Source organism: Parasteatoda tepidariorum, chromosome 10, assembly GCF_982258835.1.
Source record: "Parasteatoda tepidariorum strain Cologne lab strain chromosome 10, Ptep-v5.0, whole genome shotgun sequence".
In the NCBI taxonomy this organism is placed as follows: domain Eukaryota; kingdom Metazoa; phylum Arthropoda; class Arachnida; order Araneae; family Theridiidae; genus Parasteatoda; species Parasteatoda tepidariorum.
The window spans coordinates 102,689,151-102,712,018 of record NC_141764.1 but is presented as its reverse complement, the minus strand read 5'-3'; the positions used below and the strand labels follow the sequence as shown (position 1 = coordinate 102,712,018).

At 29.3% G+C, this 22,868-nt stretch overlaps 1 protein-coding gene and 1 long non-coding RNA gene across 2 annotated transcripts in view; one reads left to right on the top strand and one right to left on the bottom strand.

Annotated features, from left to right (window-relative positions):
* Positions 1 to 3,086: 3,086 nt before the first annotated feature.
* Positions 3,087 to 22,868, top strand: part of how (protein held out wings) — a 37,762-nt gene continuing 17,980 nt past the window's right edge. Inside the window, exons 1-2 of the mRNA XM_016057120.4 lie at positions 3,087 to 3,377; positions 20,524 to 20,657. Of these exons, the coding sequence (XP_015912606.1) occupies positions 3,251 to 3,377; positions 20,524 to 20,657 (261 nt within the window). The 5' untranslated portion in view covers positions 3,087 to 3,250. The remainder of the gene's footprint in view (positions 3,378 to 20,523; positions 20,658 to 22,868) is intronic.
* On the bottom strand, positions 14,005 to 15,298 carry LOC147803182 (uncharacterized). Its single transcript, XR_015429830.1, has 2 exons — positions 15,161 to 15,298; positions 14,005 to 14,150 (listed from the first exon to the last, which is right to left on the bottom strand). It is a non-coding gene; the product is annotated as an uncharacterized LOC147803182 (long non-coding RNA).

Here is a 22,868-nt window from a genome sequence, read left to right as displayed (position 1 = left end):
GTGCTCTTGTCTTCTATCATCATTTTAAAAATATTGTGTAAAGTCAAAGATAGGGTGCATTTATAATTCTTACGGACCTAAGTTTACGTACGCCACCGAAATGGTGGGTAGAAAAGTGTACAAGAATGACGATGGAATGAAAAATAAAACATCTTTTACATTCGATATTAGTTCGAGAATTATTTATCTATTAAACTTGTTTTAAAAAATACCATACGTATTGCCGCAGGATGGTAGCCAAGGGCGCCGGCAGAGGGGTGCACTTGCACCCCCCTGCCTTTTTTTAAACAATTAAAGAGATACAGAAAAAAAAATTGTAATAAATTTTTTTATTAAACATATTTTTATTGAAAAACAAATAATTTAGTAATTATTGATGCATAACAATTAAAAAATTATTTAATCAAATAAGAACTGTAATCGTCTTGTTTGCTGTCCAAATCTGTTTATAACTTTTTCAATGAGTCATCTTTGATTCTTTTCTTATGCACATTGAGCATGCACAAACTTGATAGATATCTAAGCTATATTTTTAAATTTCATTTCATAAAATATAAGAAATATTATATTTTCTATTAGTTATTTAGTTTAACAAAGGTGTATAACACAAACTGACTTCTCACAACTGTGAAACTTCATCAACACAATAAATACCAGTGTTAATCGTGCGCAAACACATTAGTATACGAAACTATTGTTTGTAGTTATTTTTGTTTCAAAGTCAGTAGCTATACCAACGCCATCAATGCAATTTCTCGTGGCAAAATTTGCAAGTACACGAAATTCGTACTTTTTTGAAAAATATCTTGTTAACAATGAAGAAATGTATATTGAAAAAATTAACATATGAAAGTATATGTAATAACAAAACAAAATGTTATAACAGAATATTTAAAAAAAAATTTTTTTTTTTTTTTTTTGGGGGGGGGGGGTAGTTTGTTAGAGGGTTGCACCCCCTTTTATATTATTCTGCCGGCGCCCTTGATGGTAGCTATAAATAGTTGAACTTTGACATGATGAAAAGGCCACATTTGTTTATGAAACTTAACTCAGAGATTTTTCGAAAAATTTCAATTTGTTTGAAAGTCATTGCAATTTTAAGTGCCTTTTTAGCGAATTTTTTCCTTTTTTTTTCATCTTTACTTTTCGTTACATTTTGCTTTCTGATCAAAATTTATAAAACTTGAAATGACGATGCTTTGTAGAAAAATGTGCAAGGAGTTCAGTGGAATAAAAAAAAATTTTCGATTTGATTATTAGTTTGAGCCTAGTTACTAATAAATAGTTAAGCTTGTTGTAAAAAAAAAATCATGTTGGTCCATTTACTGTCAGCTGAAAAGCAACTGCAGAGTTTTAATGCGATGTTCAGATAGAACCATTTTATATTATAATTTTAACAAGAGTTTTTTTTCTTTCGAAATTGCGAATTAAATTGCTTTTTTCATCCTTTTTGCTTTAAATATTTTATAACCGTCGTTGAACAGCCGATCCATTTTGGGTTTATGACTACAAATATTCAACTCCGTAGTCTTGACATTTTGAACCCAATCCAGAAGACAAGAGAACTCTTGGATCAAATGTAGGAAGAAATTTGCCTTCGGGGAGGACTTTTTGATGGAACTCACTCGCATTTTTGTTACATGGAGAGGAAAACCACGAACACCTCCAATAGTTAGTCTGACTGCAAGGGCACTCTAACCTGTGATCCGTCTATCACTGAGGCTATTTTATGTTAGTACTGTGGTCGGTGCCAGCCGGGTGCGGAATTCGTATCGACTAGCCATCGTTGGGATTCCAACGCGATTCACCTCATTGGAAGACTTTATCCTCTGAGCCACCATGACTCATTTTAAATATTTACTATTTATCCATTGTTGTAGAATTTCATTGTGAAATGTATCAATTGTTGTAGAATTACCTTTATTTAATAAGCTCTCGCCGGAGTAGAAGTCAATCAAGTAGTAGCAAAAGAGAGACTGACAAGTGTAACATTCATAGCGAAATTTATAGAAATAAAAAGCTTATTGGAATGTTATCTTCAACGAGTAAAGTTACTTCGCATTTATTTTTTCTTATTGAATCTCATAATCTAAATTCCTTAGGTTCATTTGTTTTCAAGTACAAATCTAGGTTGTCGTCTATTTCATGGCGATTAACATATTCACAAAATGTTCTAACATAAATGCAAAATAATTATGTAGTTCTGTGATTTCGAAGAAAATGTTGACCTTTAAGATGAAATAAAGTTAGAATCCATTTAGAGCGATCGGAGGCTCTCAGTGTTATAAAAAAAAAATTGAAGTCCATTAAATGAATAGATCCGAAAAGTTTTTCTCGAATTTTTTCTGTATATTTTTTTTAAATATAGTTTAAAAAATATAGAAAATGACCGTACATGATTAAATTTACATCAGCGTGTCATAAACTTGTTTAGAACTGTAACTTGTAAGATCCATGGAAAATGATGCAGATTTGTATAACAACTATGATAGCAGCTCGAGTCATAAATAAAATGTGTACCGGTGACCGGCTGGATTAAAAATTCAGTTTCTGCCGAGTACTCGGACCCGGTAAAATGGTTGAACCTGATGCACGTCTAATTTTTACTGATAAAATTTTGCAAGAAGGTTCATTGCATCATCCAAAAGTCTCCTTATCCTCTCGGTTGAGGTCAAAATGACCAGGCTATGTAATTGAACAGTGAAAGTTACACATCTGATAGGGTTTGGCTGTTCTACTCCGATAAAAAAAATTTTTTTTTAAAGTAGTAGCGTGAAAAAAATAAATATATATAAAATATCTGTTATGAATTATAATTTAAACGTATTTCAAATGAATACCACTGGAACAGCACTTTATTTTTAATAACTTTTTGGCACAGATGGTAAAAGTTTGTATACGACTACTTTTTCACTATATACGGAAATCGATGTATGAAAAAAAGTCATCTTTTTCAAACGCGATATTCGAGAAACAAGAACTGGAAACTAGGCGCGAATTCCGACAAGGATGCCTACGGCAGTTCACCCCACGCTTCATTTTAGAATCGCCCACATTCTGCACATGCGCATTCTCTCAACCTACGTTCAGTTGAAAACGGGACGAAAAGTTGGAATATTGTCCTGTATACCGCATTAGAAGTTCAGTCTCTACGCGGCTTCTTCTACATGTTCTGTTGTGTTATCTCTTTAGGTTGTTGTGAATAGAGAGGATACTCGAATTATAAGGATATATTTCTTTCTTTCATAAAATGGGAGAAACTCCTAATAACAATGCTCAGAACACAGCTGATTACTTAGCGCAGCTACTTAAGGATAAAAAACAATTAGCAGCTTTTCCAAATGTTTTCTTACATCTGGAAAGACTCTTAGATGATGGTATGTAAAAAAACACTATTTTATTGTTTTTGATGTAAATTTCCTCCATTCACCCCCGTTAAATCAGTTTTGATTATGAAAGAAAAAAGAGTTTTGATTATGAATGGGATAATTTAATCCTTGCCTAACACAATGCGACTTATAACAAAAAAAAAAGTACTTGAAGGTTGATAAATTCCTTCACGTGCTGGAATGGATGACGCCATTTTATGATTAGGCTAAATAATTGGCGACTATATGCCAAATGAAGTCACCCATCCTTATTGATTCGTGCTGGTTTGAATGAATTTTGAAATGTTCTTTTAAAATGTGATGTTATTGTCATGTGCGCCATAAGTCGGATTTATATTGGGGAAAATCTTAATGATATTATGGTGCTCATTTTTCGCCAACCAAACGATAAATACGCCAACGCTGGTTCTTGAAATTCCTACTTTTTCCTTGTTTACATCGCATCGTTGCCACAGAATCATCATCGTTAGAGTTTATCATAATATTCTGATTAATAAAATATAAATCATGTTGATTTAATGAGGAAAGTAATTGCTTATTTGTAGAAATAAATTAGTTGAAACATTTAAAATGTGATTTTATTGTGAAATGTTTTTAGACAAGTTCTTTCTTTCTAACAAATTGTTTTCTTTTTTCTATTAAAACGTTTTTAAAATGAACGAGTAAACCTTTTCTGAAATCTACTGCATTTCTCAATGTTTATTTAAATAAGCGCTACTTTTTTTATTTTATTAGAATAGTCCTAAATTGATTTTAACTTAGTGAGCTTTTAAAAATGGTTAAGAAATTTGCAAAATAATTTTAAAGGGGGCATTTTAAGATTTATATTAATCAGTAATTGAGTTTTTAAATTATAGTCTCTGAAATTATCTGAGTAAAGATATATCAGATATCATCTGATGGATGTTTAAGACTAATCTATTCATTAAGGAATATAAATATATTTTAATATGCTTTCAGTGATATTTTGTTGTATTTATACTGCTGTTATATATTTATACTGCCCAGGGGGTCAAATGCAACAGCTGCCAACTCCACTGGATTTTGTTTATTTCTACTGGTTTAATAATAATTCCGCTGGTTTTCATACATTTTAGAAAATTCTCTAAAGTTAAGAAAGTTTTCAGGGGGAAATCCTCACTAAAATAAAAAAAAATGTCCACAGATTATTGCTTGCATGGGTATTTAAATAATAAGTAATACTAATACGTAATGAAGCGGGTCTCATTTATAACAATCAGTTGAAAACTTTTTTTGGTTTAAAATGTTTGTTTGTATTCAGAACTCCCTTTTTAAATTAATTAAAAAATCTTCTATCTCTCTTTGATCAATGAATTTCTGCTTACTATCCAAATTTATGAAACATAAAACTTAACTTTTCAATTTTATTCAATATCAATCACAACTGGAAAATAGTGTCATTTTTCTATTTTAATGACTGTAAAAAAAAACTAAAATTACCTATGTGTGCAGTATTTATTGCATTATGCGACAATTATCGTGACATTAATGTTGTTTCGTTAAATATGCTGGATTAATACTCCTTATCAAATTTCTTGGTGCTATAAATGGCTTGAAATAGACATTAGTCTGGAACAACTAAAATTTGATTAGGACCACCAGTAAATAGTTATTAGCGGCCACTCGAACCAATAAAAATGAAATAATATGCTGTTTTGAGTTTTAGTAATATGTATAGGATACTTAACCCATGTATATTATATACTGACTCATTCTTATAAAAATTAAAAAGAAAACAGACTCATTTGGAATTGCATTTGATTTTCTGGCATCGAAAATTAAAAGGTGATTTTTATAAAAATATTTATTTAGTGTTTGCATTGAAATGTTTCTGTATGAATTAGATATACAAAGAAAGCAAAGTATGAGGTGAAACTAGATCAGTAAACTAGTCTTATAACATCAAAAATTGCTCAATTTAAAGAAATATATGCTGCCTTATACAATAATCTATAAAGTTTTAAAAAAATTAAATGATGACATAAGGGTTAAAATGTATCAATAAATTGCTTGCAGAAATTGTTTTAATTGAGATTTTGTGTTTTCAGAAAGCTTTTCATTTTATTTACAGGAGTCTGTTTAGAAGAAATTTGGGTCCGTTAACGCACTTATCTTTTCATAAAAACGGACCCTTCACAAAATAATTTTATCTTTTAATCGGACCCTTCACAAATTTGTTTATCTTCTTCATTATTGTTTTGTTAATCGGATAAACACTTCCCGAGGGGGGGGGGGGTGAAAGACTTGACGAGACAAACTAAGTTTCCCTAAGTTTAAGTTCCAAATGTAGTATTCTAAAAACTTCTTGAAAAGGTTTTTGCAATAACAGGGACCCTATTTGCACAAATTCACAAAAGCAGGACCCTGGTTAAAAGAATGTGACTTAATGCTTATTTTTTATTTCCTGTTCACAAATTATGAATAGTTTTTTTCACAATTTTACAAAATATCTGGACAGACCCCTGATTTAAGTTTGTTAATCAGCCTCGAAAACAATGACATCAACAACACATCTACGTAAAAGCTCTTAAGCATAAAAAAGTATGAAGCCTTGATAATTCAATTGAGCCACTTTTTGGTCTTATCTTAAAACTCTCCTGTTTTGGCTCTCCCAATTTGAAACCTTTTGACTGTTATGTCATATTAAGATAAGATTCTCCTTACCTCTTCTATGGCATCCATACCTTTGAGGCACTTCAATGTTATTTTATTGCATTTCAGGTATCCATGTGCACACATGAAGTTATAAAATCCATGCCCGATTTAAATTTTTATGTGACACATGCAGGTCTGGCAATATCATTTTCAAGCCATGCCTCATTCAGTCAACTGCTTTTAACTCAAGTTTATTGTATCATAAATTCTTAATTATTTATTTTAGTAAACATTTAAAAATGAACTATTATTATGTTTCTACGAATTTTATAAAATTCCCTGTAGAATTGTTATCTTGTTTATCTCAATCTTGCGTTGTGTAAGAGTTTTTTTTTTTTTCTTCCTTCTATCTGCTTTCAGTAGATTGAGTGTTTTATCTTTCTTATCTTTTTTTAAATATTTAATTTAACTTCTGCTGTGATAATCTTTTTAAGTACCTATTCTTACTAGAGCCTTATGTTGGATCTTAGTCTTATTTGCATGCATCAAATTTAGAGTGGTTTATATCCATGTAAACATTTAATTTTAAGCTACCAAAAGCAGTTTAGTTTTATAAAATAAAGAAGCTGGAAATGGGTGTTGCATCGGTTGATATTAGTGTTTGCAGAAGTCCGAAGAAAACCCAGTGTTTTTTGTTCTTTTTGGATAGGCGCACCTGTAAAAACCCACTTTTTTTTTCAAGGTTATTATTTTTTAATTTACTAAGCCAGGGCAATAAGTTTTACTTCAAAAGCAAAATAATTTTAAATTATCATTTAAACTAGGGGTGCACAACCATGGTCTGTGGCCCTTCGTTAATCTACGTGCGGTGCAAGTGGTCCCCTCACCCAACAAAGTTGAGCACCCCTAATTTAAACAAAGACTTCCAATCAATGAATGCTTAACTTGGACTTGATATATAATTTTATTCAAATAGACTCTAGAACTAAATCTGTGTATGCAATAAAAAACATTGCAACATTTTTGAACAAATTTATTATTTTTTTTTTTTTAGAAAAATTATTATTTTTTAATATTGCCATATTTATCCTTATGCAAAAATATTATTAATCAGTATTAAAAGCATATTTATATTTAAAGGATTAGGCATTCACTCTTGTTGTTCAATGAATTGTGGAGCTTCAAAAATTATAAACTTTTTCCAATTATATTATATTATTTTCTTTTAATAAGTCATAATAAATTGTATAAAAAATAGCAAATATTTATGGATACATGTAATTATTATGTGTACAATGGTTGCACCTATAGAATTTTTACCTTTTACCAAAGTTCAAGGTTTTGGACACTTTAAGACAGTTTTATCCAGGTTAGGACAGTTTTACCCAGTTTAAGACAGTAAAACCCAGTTTAAGACAGTAAAACCCACGTGTCCTGTCCAAAACCAGTTTAGGACGTCCAAAACTCCAACCCTGCCTTAAAGGTGTTTTTTCATGGGGTGTTTTTAAAAAATGCTTAATTTTTCCTTTTCAAAATTGGGATTTTTTTCATTACTATTTCGATTTTCATCACGTATCATGCAAAAGCGTGCTTTTCACATTGTTCTATTCAACGTTTTCACAATTCATTTCGGCGTAAAGTCGGTCAATAGCGTATGAAAGCGCCAATCATTTTACTTGTTTGATGAAATACTTACGAGTCGGTATGTGCGTCTACTGACCTGGGTTCGGTAAGAAAAGATTATTGCTTTCTCATGTGCAACTCTGCTGCATTTTGCAAGATATTCTCCATTTCAGACTTCATTTTCCACCCTGTAATATCGAACTGAAAAATCTCTCAATCATTTTATAACGGTTTATACGTTTTTTCAAAAAAAAAGAGTTCTTGACGAAGTCAGAAACTAGTTATTTTCTCCTAATCATCTGAAGTCTTTGAAAATTATTGTGCATTTTGTTAATGTATGTAGTGCTTAAAAATATTTTTTGAGTGCTTAAAAAGTACTTAAAAGGTGCTTATTTTTTGTTAAAAGATTTAGCTACTCACCCTGTTTTCTATAGACACGTAGTATATCTTTCTGTTTCTTGGGATTACTCTTTTAATTATTAAAAATGTTTGAAGTTCTTTCTCTGACATGGCAATGTCTCCTTTAAAGTAGAACTTCCAAAAGATCTTAGGTTAGCATAGAGTGGAATTATGTTTCGGCTAGTCTGTTCATTTCGAAACATTTGTCTCTTCACTGTATGTTCAAAGCAGCAAAAGTTCATCGATTTTATTATGTAGGAATATGTAAAGAGAAAATGACCGCGTAATTTGCTATTTAGTTTAGCGAAAACTATTAATTATGATCTTTTGCGTGTGAGCAATGCTCCTTACTTTGTTTAAATTTCGAATTAGTTTTGCTATATTGTATGAACAAATATTAATTCACCGCATTTTTATGATCTTTTGTCACCCACTGGAGGAGTTGAACCAGGTGAATATACGAGTTAAGCTGTCTAAAAAGTACCTATTTTCAAATGTTCGTAAGTGATAGAGATAGGGGAACGGATCCTTTATATTAAGCACGAGTCTAGCAAAGTTGAAGTATATTTTTACTTCGCGGTTTAGCTTAAATTAAACTAAACGAATTTTTATTTTATAAATATTAAAGTTAGCTTGTGTGATGTTTACTAGCTTATAACTCTATTGAATAAAAAAAATGAGTTTTTTTGCTGACTCTTTATTATATAATACATTTTTTTCGATATGCCAGATAAGCTCAATGATCAACGTAAACGTCATAGCCTAAGCGAATAACAAACTAGTATTTCTAAAGTTATCTAAAGCCACTCATTTTTATTAGCAGTTATACTTTTGAAACTTGCTTTGTTTTTAAATGTAACTAAATTCAAAATGAATAGTAATCAAATCAAGTTATTTACTAATAAAGCAAAATTACTAGCGAAAAGTTGCTTATTTATTTAGGGAAACCTTTGAAAATCTCCTTACTATTCAAGCCAATGGTGCTTAATTTTGGTCGTACCAAATATTCTAATGAAAGGGTATTCCTATTGGTACCGTGATAATTTTTTACTGCTTCCGAAAGGGATAAGTAACGGAAAAAATTTCTTGTTAGTGATGAATGTTGACCTCGAGCAAAATCTGTGTGCCAAGTAGAGTGGATCGTTTTTTGCTTTGTCTAGTAATGTAAAGCAACCAAGAAGGGTAACAAATAATATTAAAAATTGGAAATATCTTAGCTTCATCTGTTATGTCAGTATACCCGGTGGTAGAAACTTCCCAGTGCAAATAGATTATCACAGGATTATTTTTAATCTTTTTTTTTTTTTTTTTTTTTTTTTTTTTTTTTTTTTTTTTTTTTAAAGCAAGTATTCAACAAAAAAAAAAATATTAAAAACTAGGAGCTACTTTTTAAAATAATAATAATGATTGATACCGAAAAAAAATGACAACTTGTAAGCACTTAATGTTTATTTTTCTGGTTGTTTTATTTGTATTCAAAATACCAGTGATGGTATGATAATAAATATCATTTATAGAAACTTTTTAAATTGCACTAAAAATAACAATTCTGTTCATTTCATCCTTTCTTTATTATGGGTCACAGTATGAAACTATATAAACTTTTTTTTTGCTCTGTCTTAAATGGAATTGTATAAAATTTAAACGTAACTTTTATACTTAAATTGTGCTAAATTTATGTGTAAGCTGAATTCTTACTATACTAAACATCGTTGAAGTCGAATTGAGATCTAAATTTTTAAAAATTAAGAGTGGAAGACTCGATAATTCTGCTATCCAATGAATACTCGTATATGATTTTATACTGATTGAGTGACAGTTTTATTTATTTTAAAACATCATTTGAAGTACTATTTAAAAATTTAAACTGTTTTAAGAAGTACGATATTTCAATAGGGATTCGCTTTTAGACCCGGAAATTCGGACCTGTAGTTTCAAGTAGACATAGATAGTTGTCACAAACGTTTGTAGTAGTACTAGCACAACCACCACTGGGTGTTTTACAGTTCGACCCTCCATTTGATATGAAACTATAAAATTCTGTGAATGAATTATTGTGCTGGATGGTTTTACACTTTGAATGCATTTGTGTGTTGTTTACCGTTTTAACACTATCATTTATTTTAATAAGATGAATTTATTTTTGAATTTAGATTTTTAATAAGATGAATTATATTTTCGATTTGTTTTTAAAAACCTATTGTTTGGCGCAGCATGTTTTTTTTTTTTTTTTTTTTGGACCTTGCGCCATTCAATTGAATTCTGTCTTAGGTTGGGGGGGGGGGGGAGTTAATCATCTCTTGAAGAACGGGATCCGCTTCAGTGATCTGAAACTATTTTTTTATTTATTTTATTGAACAATTAACGTCACTCTCTAAAGATGTCGAAATGATTTCGTTTTCTGTTATTTCTGGATATAAAGACATTCTCTTCAATTTGTTTTTTTGAGATTTTCATTTTATACCGTTTAGTTGCATTCTTTAAGAGGTCTCTGGAGAAACGCTGCTTTACTTGCATTTATGTACTATATGTTAGGGGAAAATAAAATGAGTTCCTGGTAAACCTCACTTATTGCATCTTTAAAAATTAATTTTAAATATTTTTGTGACAGGTTCGCGATATTACTAACTATAAAAATAGGGGAATCATTTCATGGTGCGTTCTTACTGAAATTTTCAATTATAACATTTAAGTTTTTATTCACTGTGCATAAGCTGCAAATATATTGAACTCCAAAAATAAGTTAAAAATATAGAGAAAACATGGAAAAAATATAAAAAAGAGAAGAAGGAAAATGATTAAAATAAAATATTTTCAAGAAAAATTAAGAAACCGGCAAACAAAGAAATAAAGAAAATATATAAACTTAGTAAAATCATATATATATACTGATGATTTCTCTTTTTAAGAATGCTATCTGAATCGGAGTTACAATTTCAATTGGATTTGCATTAAAATTTTAGGAAAAGATAACTCGTTTCTTAACTCATATTTGCGCTTTACATTACAAAGAAAAGCTGGTTTTTTTTTTTTTTTTTTTTTTTTTTTCAATCTCTTAATATGTGTTATAATAAGCAAGAAAAATATTGGCTGTTTTATGTTGTCCAAGTTAAAGCTGGTATTCACAGTCTGTGAGTGAATATTAACACACTTCGTTTTAAAATAAACTTTGTCTGGGAAGGCATGTCAGAAATTTTGTTTTTATCTCTTTTTTTTATTTATATATTTTTTTAAAAAATTAGTAATTTTTACGGGAGCTAAAAATTTGTTTATATCAATTTTATTTTCAAATTTTTAGTATTCTTTTGCTTACAACGCTATGTCGTGGTCAGAAGCTTTTTAATGTGTGAGGTTAGCAAGTCTGATAGAGTGTTACGATAGTTCAGCGAATTTTTTTTTTTTTTTTTTTATAATTTCTTTCTACCTTAATCATTCGAACCGAAAAATTCTTCTCCTTTATAAAAGTGCAGCACATTTTGCTAATTAAAATAGTATGATTCCTGTGCAACCTTATGCCTCTATCACTCGAGAGAAAAATATGTGCAACTGCAAGTGTAACTGCAAGTGTAAGTGCAACTGTAAGTGAAATTCCTCCGTTCGGAGTTGCCGAAAGGGTTGCTTAATTGCCTGAACGGTTGCATGAAATTGGGTTACCATATTTTGTTATTTATCTTTACTTTTGGCTCATATTTAATTTTATCATATGATTCTATTATATCATAGTTTCTCAACGATGTTCGTAAAGATGCTGTAGAATATTGATTGATTTTGATTTAATTTTTTACATTTGTATTTGTGTTAAGTCTTTTCTTCAGCAGGAAATTAAAATTCTGAAAACTTTATTTCCCCATTAGTGAAGTAGCATAGTATAAAAAGGATTATGATTTCTACCTCATAATATGAGATAATATTAAGATATCATCGAATTTCATGCTGCGTCCCTAAAAAGATAAGGGGGTGAAAGGGGGATGGACTTAAATACTATCTAGAATTTTGACGATTTTTTTACGTTGATTTGAGTGACTAATGTATAAAACATGGTGCGTAGCATTTTTAAAAAGTGCTTTTTAAGTGAAGTAGCATAGTATAAAAAGGATTATGATTTCTACCTCATAATATAAAATGATATTAAGATATCAATGAATTTCATGTTGTGTCCCTAAAAGGTTAAGGGGGTGAAAGGGGGATGGACTTAAATACTATCTAGAATTTTGACGATTTTTTTTATCTTGATTTGAGTGACTAAGGTATAAAACATGGTGCGTAGCGTTTTTAAAAAGTGCTTAAAGGTGCTTATTTTTGATTTTCATTTTTTAAAGGCCCTTAAAGTATGTAAAACATATTATGTAAAAACGGACTTCACGTTTTCAGAATTCATTCGTCCCGCACTGTATTGATCGTTAAGACACGGTTCCCAGCAGATCACCGAAGTCAAGCATCACTGGCTATGGTCAGTGTGCGGGTGGGTGACCACTTGGATCAGTCTGCGTAGGGACCGAGGATGTGCGGTATGGGTCCTCGTTAAACTGTGCTACCGCAAAGTGCTCAACTTCGCTCGCAGGTCGTCGGGCTACCGAGGCGGGGCTGCCATCCCCTCCGCAGAGGATCAAAATCGTGATGGCATGTCTTCGGATCATCCTCCGGGATGTTTCCCAGACTGTCGCCAATAGCCCATTGTGCAGCTCTAGTGCGACGTAAATTAACAACAACAGCAGAATTCATTCAACCATGATCAATTTCAGCGTACCGTCAGTCCATAGCGTATGAAAACGCCAATCATTTTACAGGTTTGGTGAAATACTTGCGAGTCCGCATGTGCGTCTAGGGAGCTGGGTTCGGTGAGATTCTTGCTCTCTCATGCTGTATTTTGCAAGATATTCTCAATTTCAGGCTTTATTTTCCACCCTCTGAAATCGAACCGAAAAATCTCTTGATCATTTTTTTAATGGCTAATATAATCAAGAAAACAGTTCTTTGTCAAATTCTAGTTATTTTATCATGATCATGTAAAGTCTGAGAATTATTTTGCATTTTGTCAATTTACCTAGAGCTTTAAAATATTTTTTGAGTGCCTAAAATGTTCTTAAAAGTTGCTTATTTTTTGTTGAAAGATTTGGCTCCGCACCCTGTAAAAGCATAGTTTATTTATATATATTTACTATGTAACATGCTAGCTAGGCAAGTGCGGTATCATTATCTATGTAAACACTAAATCGAATGAGAATAAAAACAAGCTGTCTGATTTAATAGTTTAACAATTCGAAAATTTATAAAAAGTTTAATGTGTAGAAAGGACAATTTTATGACTTATACCACATTATGCAACTGACATTGCTATCTAATCAAGTAAGGCATTTCTTCAAATTTATTTTTTAAGCTTAATTCAAAAACATAGTCCTTTGAAATAATTCTGTAGAAGAAATGATGGTTTAATGTATGAAATATAAATTTTTGAATTACCTTTCACTCATAAAATATTTATAACATCAAAACTATTAGATCTATCAAATCAATTCTATTTTTTAAATTCAGTCTAAAAAATACATAATAATCAGACTTGTCTATACTACAATGTCTCAGAATTTTATTTTCATCAAATTAATTTACATTACATGAAGGGATCATCAATTTTATTCATTTACACATTGCATATCAGGAATATCACTTTTATGAAAATTATTTTTTCCACTTTCTTAGTAAAATTGCTTTTTAAATATAAGAGGATTTTCAATGTCATACTTACATTTTATTATTGTAAAATTTATATCATTCATTATTGGTATAAGATAATTTAATTAAAAATTATAGGATTTATTTTGGGACAAATTTATTGTAATATACAGTATATAAATTAAAATTTATTTATAACTATAAAAAAAAAACAATATTTTATTAAGAACATACTTTTAATGTATCATATTATTTTGTTATAGCCCTTTACGTGTTTTGTTTTGCATTTTAAATAATACAAGAATCAATTTAAAAAATAAAACATTTATTGTCAAGTGAAACATTTAGAACATTATTCATTTTTATTTCTTATTTTTTAATTTCTTCCATAAAAACAGTATTACATCTCTTTCCTTCTTTACCAGATAAACCTTACAGGATTATACGAAATATCTGAAATAAAAGAAAGAAATCACTTTCATGATAAAATTTTACCAACACATTATTAGAATAAGGAAGATTAAATGCCATTAATTTGAAATCATTTAAGTCCTTAGGTATCCCTTTTAAACTTATTTTAAGTTTGACAGATATTTTGATTATAGTTCTAAGATTATTCTATACACTAATGAAAGATGGCAGGTGTGTTTAGTTTTGTAGTTCTTATGTTTGGATTGAAATTTGTTTCAAGAAAAATAAATTGTATTTATAAACGAAGACTCTTAAAAATGTAAGTATATTGAAAAATTAGTAAGGTACACTTACATACTTACTGTCATTATAGAAAAGCTAAGTATCAAGAGATAAATGTGAAGTATAAATAAAAAGTAAAGTATCATTAGTTAACTTTGAATAATTATAAACAAAATATTATGCAAATCATCATACACAAAAAATAAATAGAAGGGATGAATGTAGAAACAGACAAGGAGATTGGGAATTTGCATTTTTAATAATTACTTTTTATATATAATATACTACCTTTCTAGTAATACTTTTCAATAATTACTGGAAAATGGGGTAACTTTGTGAGAAACAAGGTAAATATTTACCACACATATTTTCTAACTTGTTTTAAAATGAGATTTTCAAAAATTAAAAGAATTCTTAGGGAAGAATAAAATAATTATTTCACTAATAATTATAAAACTTTCAAATAATCGGACACATGCTTTTACAATCAACAGTAATAAAGTTTAAAATTTAAAAATAAAGAAATATAATCATTATTATATTTTATGTTATAATACTGAAACAAAGTTTGGCGAGTTGCTTGGCGAATATTTCAAAGTAAAGCTTTTCGCCAGTATAATTCTTTACATATATAAAAATAGAAATTATTTCTATTTAAAGTAATTAAAACTTTGATCGGAACAAATTATAATAAGATTTAATTTTATTAGCTTAAAATAAATAAATATTTTAAAAGAAAATTTATCGCAAAAATAATGTACTATACTTACCGATACTAAAATCGTGTGCAGGTTCCTGTTATGGTAGTACATCAACTGCTTTGAGATGGTCATCTCATAGTGCGAAAGTATTTTTAATGCTTTCATTTTAAAGGAAATGTTATTATTAAACTAAAAACTTGTTCCGTCTCATCTATAAAAAAATTTCATCCGATCATCCTCTTCCTAACGTCGCCGCCATTTTTATTTACATTTGTATATGTCATCACATAAAATTGAAACGTCATAAAAAGCAAACGATCTGATTGGTTCATGAAAGAAATTGCCTGAACGGTTGCAGATATTTCGTGCAACCGTAATTTCTATATCACACGAGCGTTTTTTGGAGAAATTTCACTTACAGTTGCACTTACACTTGCAGTTACACTTGCAGTTGCACATATTTTCTCTCGTGTGATATAGCCATTAGGAAAAGCTTTTTGGATATCCGAAATCCGAATGTTTGTTGTATTTCACTACAGCTTGGGAAAGAAAAGGAAAAAAATGACGCATTTTCAGTTTCAAAATGCGCTAAGCTCTCGTATTTTGAGAAAATCGCGGATTTGAGATGACATTTTTTTTTTCTTTCTTTCTAGAAGAGCACGTTTTTAAGTGGTTCTTCAAATGCACCATTCGAAACGTAATAGTTGTAGTACTAAATCGGAAAAGAACTCTTGATTTTAAAAACCATCTTAACCAAACCTTAGATTTGCATTCTTATCGACAAGAAGTAATTATTCGAAATTCATGACATTGTAGCATTGAGAAATAAAGATTTTAACTAGTTGACGGTTAAAATCGTCTATAGAGTGAGTAAAGAAGTGATTCTTTAAATAAGCAATTTGAAGTTCGCCGGACGAAGTAATATTGTATTGAAAAAATAAAGATTTTATAAACCATGTAGAAATCCCTAGTAGTAACTACTGTTAAAACGATCGACCCAACTGTCATACTGTTTAAAATCAAACGACAACAAAAAAACTTCACGTTCATAAATTGAAGCATCTTTAAGATATGCATGCATTTTAACAAATTTAAACTCATTTTGATCACCTCAAAAACTCAATGCATATAAAATAAAGCATTTTTAAACAATGCCTAATTTAAAAAAGAGAAGATGCGATGCTAACCAGTTGCAATCCTTAAATAATAAAATAAACCAAGAAGCTAATTAAAATAATTAAGTTTTAAAGCATAAATGTATGAATTGTTACATTTAGCAGTTATTAAAACATCTTTCAATGCACATGAGACAAAACCAGTTTAAAAGTTGCCGTCTCATAGTGCTCTGTCATTTTAGAACACAATGATATGTAAACATTTTAAAATTACATACTATTTATTTTATGTTTGTTTAAAGTGGTGCCAATTCACTTTAGCAATTGAACTCAAAATTGTGAGAAAATTACATTTTTCCAAATTTGAAAATTATTTATATAAAAATTTTTGTTAAGAATTAAAAAGAAATCTGTTGGTTTAACCATCTAGTTCCAACTTTGAATTACAATAATGTATTTAAGAAAAATGAGACATGAAATAATTTTTTCGGTCAAACTCATTTCTTAATACTGTACTTGCATAAAATTAATCTGTTTTATAAAGATTATATAGTTGAGGCTTTTGTTATATTAATTAGTAATCCTGTAACATTATCTTTATGTTAAAGATATCCGTCTTATATTCCTTTTTAATAAGTTATATTTACATTCAATTCAATATTATGTGAAACTGTATTCACTCAACAGCAATTAAAATAATAAACATTTAATAACTATTTAAAATTCTAGGGCAGTATCTTCGGCTTTAGTATAGAATCGGGGGGGCCAAATGGACTGACGAAAAATTTCAATTGTTCTATTTTGTTGAAAATCCGTTTCGGGTCACCGCAATTTTCGTTTATTGTGTCGCGATTGGTTTATTTTCATACATATTAATTTCAAATTTTAACTTCTCGTTTTTCTTTTATTATTAGTTGCTCGCCATTCGTCTGGAGTAGTGGCGGTGACTATGGTTACGAGGTTTAACTATTTCAAGTGTGGGTGTCATATTTTAAGACAGGTTTTGACTCGGGTCAGCGAGAGGAAGGGAATCCGGGTAAAAAGAAGCTCCCCTCTTTCAAATGCGCTATTTCTTGTTTCCATAGCAGCAGACAGCTTTAGACTTCGTGGGGAGGGGAGTTATTTCTATAGACAAACTATAGTTCTCAATATTTTTGTCCAATGAAAGGAGCAAATGGAAGGTTTCTAATGAATGAATCTCGAATAAGGTGAAATTGTTCATCGTTGTAAAACGGTCTCGTAGAAACAGTACGTGGTTTGAGGAGTGATAGAGAGGATAAGATTGATATTTTAATATTTACATGTGACTTAACGTTCATTTTATATTTACAAACGAGTAATTTTTTCACAATTTTACAAAAACTGACCTTTCACAAAATGTGTGGACAGACCCCTGCTTTAATACGATATTTAGTATCCCCTTTTTGAAACATCCGATTCGTGTGAGTTCGCCGTCTATCTTTTTATTTTGGTACTTGCTGTTACGGATTTATCTGATGGTTTACAAAATGCGAAAAAGAATATGCGTGTTTTTCCCCTTACCAAAGGCTTGAGTTTCGCCCATAATATTAAAATAAAAGAAATATTATATGTACAATTAAAAAAAAAAAACATTCATATAAAATATAATTTTGTATATAGATGTATTTTTGTCACCACAACTTGTTTCTTTAGTAACATGCTTATTTGTTATTATTAAAAGTATCTTAGCTTGAAAAAATTCTGCCTCAGGGATCACCGTGAAATCATCGCTTTTAAGAAGGGGTCAAAAAGTGATTGCTTAAATGCGTGATTCGAAAACCGCTGTACTTTATAATGTCGTTTAAAACATTGAGGTGTTTAAAACTCTGGTATTCTGTAGTAATAACTGGTCAATTGTTAAAGGGGAAAAAGTAGAATTAATCAGAAAATTAATAATAATAAAATGTGCACTTTGTATACAATGTTTATTATTTAAAAAAAAAAAAAAAATCTGCTACCTAAATTTTAGATAAGAAAACCAAATACAAGGTAAAACAGGGTATATAGATTGCTTTTGATTGAGATTTTGTGTTCCCTGAAAGATTTTCAAATCAGCTAATACTAGGAACTGATCAGATTATAAATATATCCTCCAAAACATGCCGTTTATTACTTTAAAACAATAAGGAACTTCTGATGAAAAACAAAATTTCTTTCAGACTCATCAGATAGGCCATCAAACTTCTCTAAAAATTAGAATTTCTCCTTTAATGTTTTGTGCATCAATATGAAAAATGTATATTGCAAGCCTGACAAAATTTTCTCTGTTGTGCTGTGGACAAAAATTAATTATTCTGAAGTTTTCGATTGCTTTCTTCTGAGATCATTCTCATGTTTTCTTGATTATTGTGTTGTGTTGAAGTTCTTTTTATTTTTAGAATTATTGCTCTAGATAATTTCGAATTTTTTATTCAAAAACCCTGAAAATGTTTGTTAAATACTCCTCATTCTTAATAACTTAGCTCAGGGCTTTAAAGATGGTCCATCAGTTCAGGATCACTGAAATTGCACTCGGACTGCCATTAAATAATTATCAGTTGTCCCCCGAATTATCTATCAATGCGAAAAGATTGTGTGCTGTTTTTGTTTTTCAGTGCAATATTTTGTTCCTTTTTATTACTACAAAAGTAATATTTCATCCTATAAATGTGATCATTGTACATTATTTGTGTTGTAATTTTTCAATTGAATTCACTTTTTCAACAGATAAAACAAATCTAATAGACATATTGATAGTTCTTAAAAAAAATTTGACACTTTGTGGGGGGGATTTTAAATCTTCAGATTATTTATTTAAAAAAAAAAAAAAAACTTTATTTACTAACCCTAATTAATACCTTATTGTGAACAGTGTAGTTTACAAATATTATGAAGTTTATAATTATTCCTTTTCATTCAAGTGCCAGGAAAGCATATACTTTCTTGGTTTATTTATTTATTTATTTTTTTAATAATATGTTACTAATGATTTAGAGCTGGCAAGATTAAGAGCATAAAAATCTACTTGCTTTTTAAAATCTCGTTAAATTTATTTTTCTCTGTTCCTACTGCAATGGTTGTCAATCCTACATATAAACAAAAATGATTAACATTAACTTCATTTGTGTAGATTTTAGAAAAATGAAAATAAGTAACCAAGAAAATAACATTTTCGTGTTTTATTCAATCGTGTATTTCGTGTATTTTGTATACAAAATATTTATGAAATGACTCCTGTGCATATACTACTAAAGAAATGCATTAACAGTGTTTAGAAGTAAGAAAAATTGTAGATAGAAAAGTATATTCAGTTCTAAAGCGAGTAATTATTAAAAATATTTCTTGTGACATGACAGGATAATGACATTGTGAAACACAACGTACATTTTTAAATATATATATATATAATTATTGAAACTAGTGTAAAATCATTCCAAAAAGTTAATTATAATATTTTTTTAAAAAAATTTATTATTTTATTTGATATTAAATTTCTATGGCAGTTACACTAAATTGTCATATTTCGTGAAAATCACTCCTATACAGGGCTGATTGTGCTCTGGAAAAAATCCTGATTTCCGGAATTTTTGCTAACAGTGATCCGGAAGTTTCCGGAGATCGAAGGTCCAGACGTTTCAGAAAATCATTGATCACAGAAGTTTCCGGAAATCAAATTTAAATCCTTGAAACTTAAACTTAAAAACACTGAAAAGAACTTAAAAACACAGTTTATTTTATTTGTTTGTCAGGGAGAGCCAGAGAGATACTTTATAAGCTTCTATTCATGATTTATATAAATTTTTTATCAGTAAATAGTTGTTATAATCATAAAATCAAGAAAGACATGTTTGTAAATTTTAATTACTTCTCCATATCATCATAGGTATGCGAAAATGGTATTGGTATGTGTAAAATTTTAAATATATTTTAAGTAAACTAAGAAATATTGAGAAAAAGGAAGAAAAAAACTTGTTTAAATTTTTTTCTAATTTTTCAATTTAAACTGTTTTTTTTTTTTTTTTTTTTTAACTCATGAAATTTTCCGAAATTTTGACTTGGGCTCACAATTACCCCTGCCTATAAACGGACCTGTGAAAATGTGTCTGGACTGCCAATATCTTTTAGTCAAAAGTAGTCAAAGGTCCACAGACTAGTGACTAAAATCTACCCTTGTAGTTGGGCCATTAAGTGCAACCACAAAAAGTGGGATGTGTGTGTGTGTCAAAATATTTTGTTGTGCATGTGTCCTTACTTTTGCTTGATTCAAATGCCCTTTCTAACCGTACTAATGTATTGAATTAACTCTTTATTAACCAGAAATCAACAAAGTGCGAAATAATTTGTTTCAAGTAAATGGTTGCAAGAAAGATCCTTTGATCCTGCCAGAACCTGATGGTCCCGTCATATCTCGCTCTGAAAAGGTCTATGTGCCAGTCAAAGACCATCCTGATGTAAGTTTGCTTCTTCTCTCGCTCTCTCTCTCCTCCTGCTACTAAATCTTTTGATGTGTCATTTAAATTAGCTTTCATTGAGTATGAAAAAATCATCCTTACAAATCAGATTGTAAGCCTGGAGGGAAGAAACTATTTTTCATAAAAAAAGAAAAAAATTCAAATTTTGCTTATAACAAGTTTAAATAATAGTTTTAATTTTTCAACTGTTTCTTACATTATGTTTAAATAAATATTAAACTATGAAGCTACTGGAAAATTGTTTTTATGAATTTGATTTAAAAAATAATTAAAATCTACTCATTTTTGAATATTTCATGTTGAGTATAGTAATACCTAATTTTATAATTCTATAAAGAACCTTAAAAATAATGTAACCAAATTTTATGAATACTACTGAACTAGCAAATAGAATACTAATTTTTATAATCAAGTATTAAGTATGAATACTCAAACTGACTCACAAATAATATAAAAGTTTTAAAATTTTCCTTGAAATTGAAAAAAAAAAACATATGTAAATCAAAAAGCTCCTTTTAACGAACAGAAAAGTAAAGGTGAAGAAGTTTTAAATTTTCTGTTACTAAATATAATTTGTTTAAATTTAAAATATTCTTATAATACTTATTGTTAATTAGTTTTATGAGTCTTTTTTTAGTTACTTCAATTTTGCGTAGCTTCTTTTGAATTTTAGTGAAATAGATATCTTCTGCTCGAAATACCGACCCTGGTTAAAATGCTGAAGACTGCAAAAATAAATAAATAAAATAAAATGTATTCAACTAGAGTTTGAATTCTAGTTATAATTTCAAATGGATAGTAAAATTTCAGATAATCATGCCAGCTCATATGTTCTGGGCAAACTCGCCTGGGGAAAGTAGAAGACGAAACAAAACATCAATTAATAAAAATTAATTTATTCGTATTTCGAATTCAGTTTTTATAGAAATGTAAGAGAACTATATAAAATTCTATGATTTCAAAACTATTTCTAACAAAACACTGTTCCTACTTTATGTCATGCGAGTCGTAAAACGTATTTAAATTGTAACGACCTAAAAATTTTCGTTTATAAAAATTTTTAGTTCTTCATAAAATATTACACTTTTCGCCAAATAATTTAAAATATGATTTCTGAACAAAAAAGAAAATGAATGGATTTAACAATTTAGAATTCTGTGTGGCAGATGGATTGCCCTTTTTAGCTGCTAGCCCCTTTCATCTCCCTCTGTGCACTCCACATGAAGCCAGTTACTATTTTTTTGCATTAAATTTTCTCCGTTGTCTAATTTTACTAAATCTTTTATGTATCAAATATTATTTGTTGTCAACTGTGGTTGGTATACCCCACCCACAATGGTTTAATTTGAATCTCTGGGTAATGAAAATCTCTAATAGTTATTGAGTGAGATTCCTTTTCTTCTGTTATATCTCGTGATCTTCAACCATATCGTGAGGGGAGGGGGGTGTCCTTTAGAACTGTTAGAATTAAGGATTTCATTCAAGAATAAGTATATGTTTGTATCTATATTATTGAATTTATTTTCAAAAAATATTATGTACAATGTGAACTTAAGGTGAGAATATAGTGTTCCAGTGAAACGAAATCACCATTGCTCATAGCGAATTGTGTATTGCTATCAGGGTTTGATTTTTGACATGACACGTCAAAAATGGTCAATCAGACATAAACTGTCTAAGTTTCTTTTTTTGACATCGGGGACATTTGATTAGGTTCTAAGTCATGCACGGTACTTGCGTTATATACTATCATTATGATTTATATTATATGTTACATCTAAAAATTATAGCCAGAATGATTGAAACTAATTGGTTTTTCTAATGGTAATCTTAATGTTTTAAGAAGCAATGTTATAACTATTTGGTTTATATTACAGGTAATAACTATGAGATGATTTTACGTTAAAATGAGGGCATATTTTTTAGATTAAGTAAAATTAAAGTGTTTTGACACTTGTCAAAAGGGGCTTTTAAAATGACTGGATAAGACCATGACAGTTAATACCGGATGAAACAGTCAATTGTCAAAAATTTACCAACCTAAATTGCTAATATTTTTTTATTTATTGATTATTATTTATTTTTATTTATTTATTTATTTATTTTTGAAGAAACTGATCTACAACATTTTAATATTTGTAGTTATGGGAATAATTATTGTGATTAAAAAAAAAAAAAAAATTAATTTCT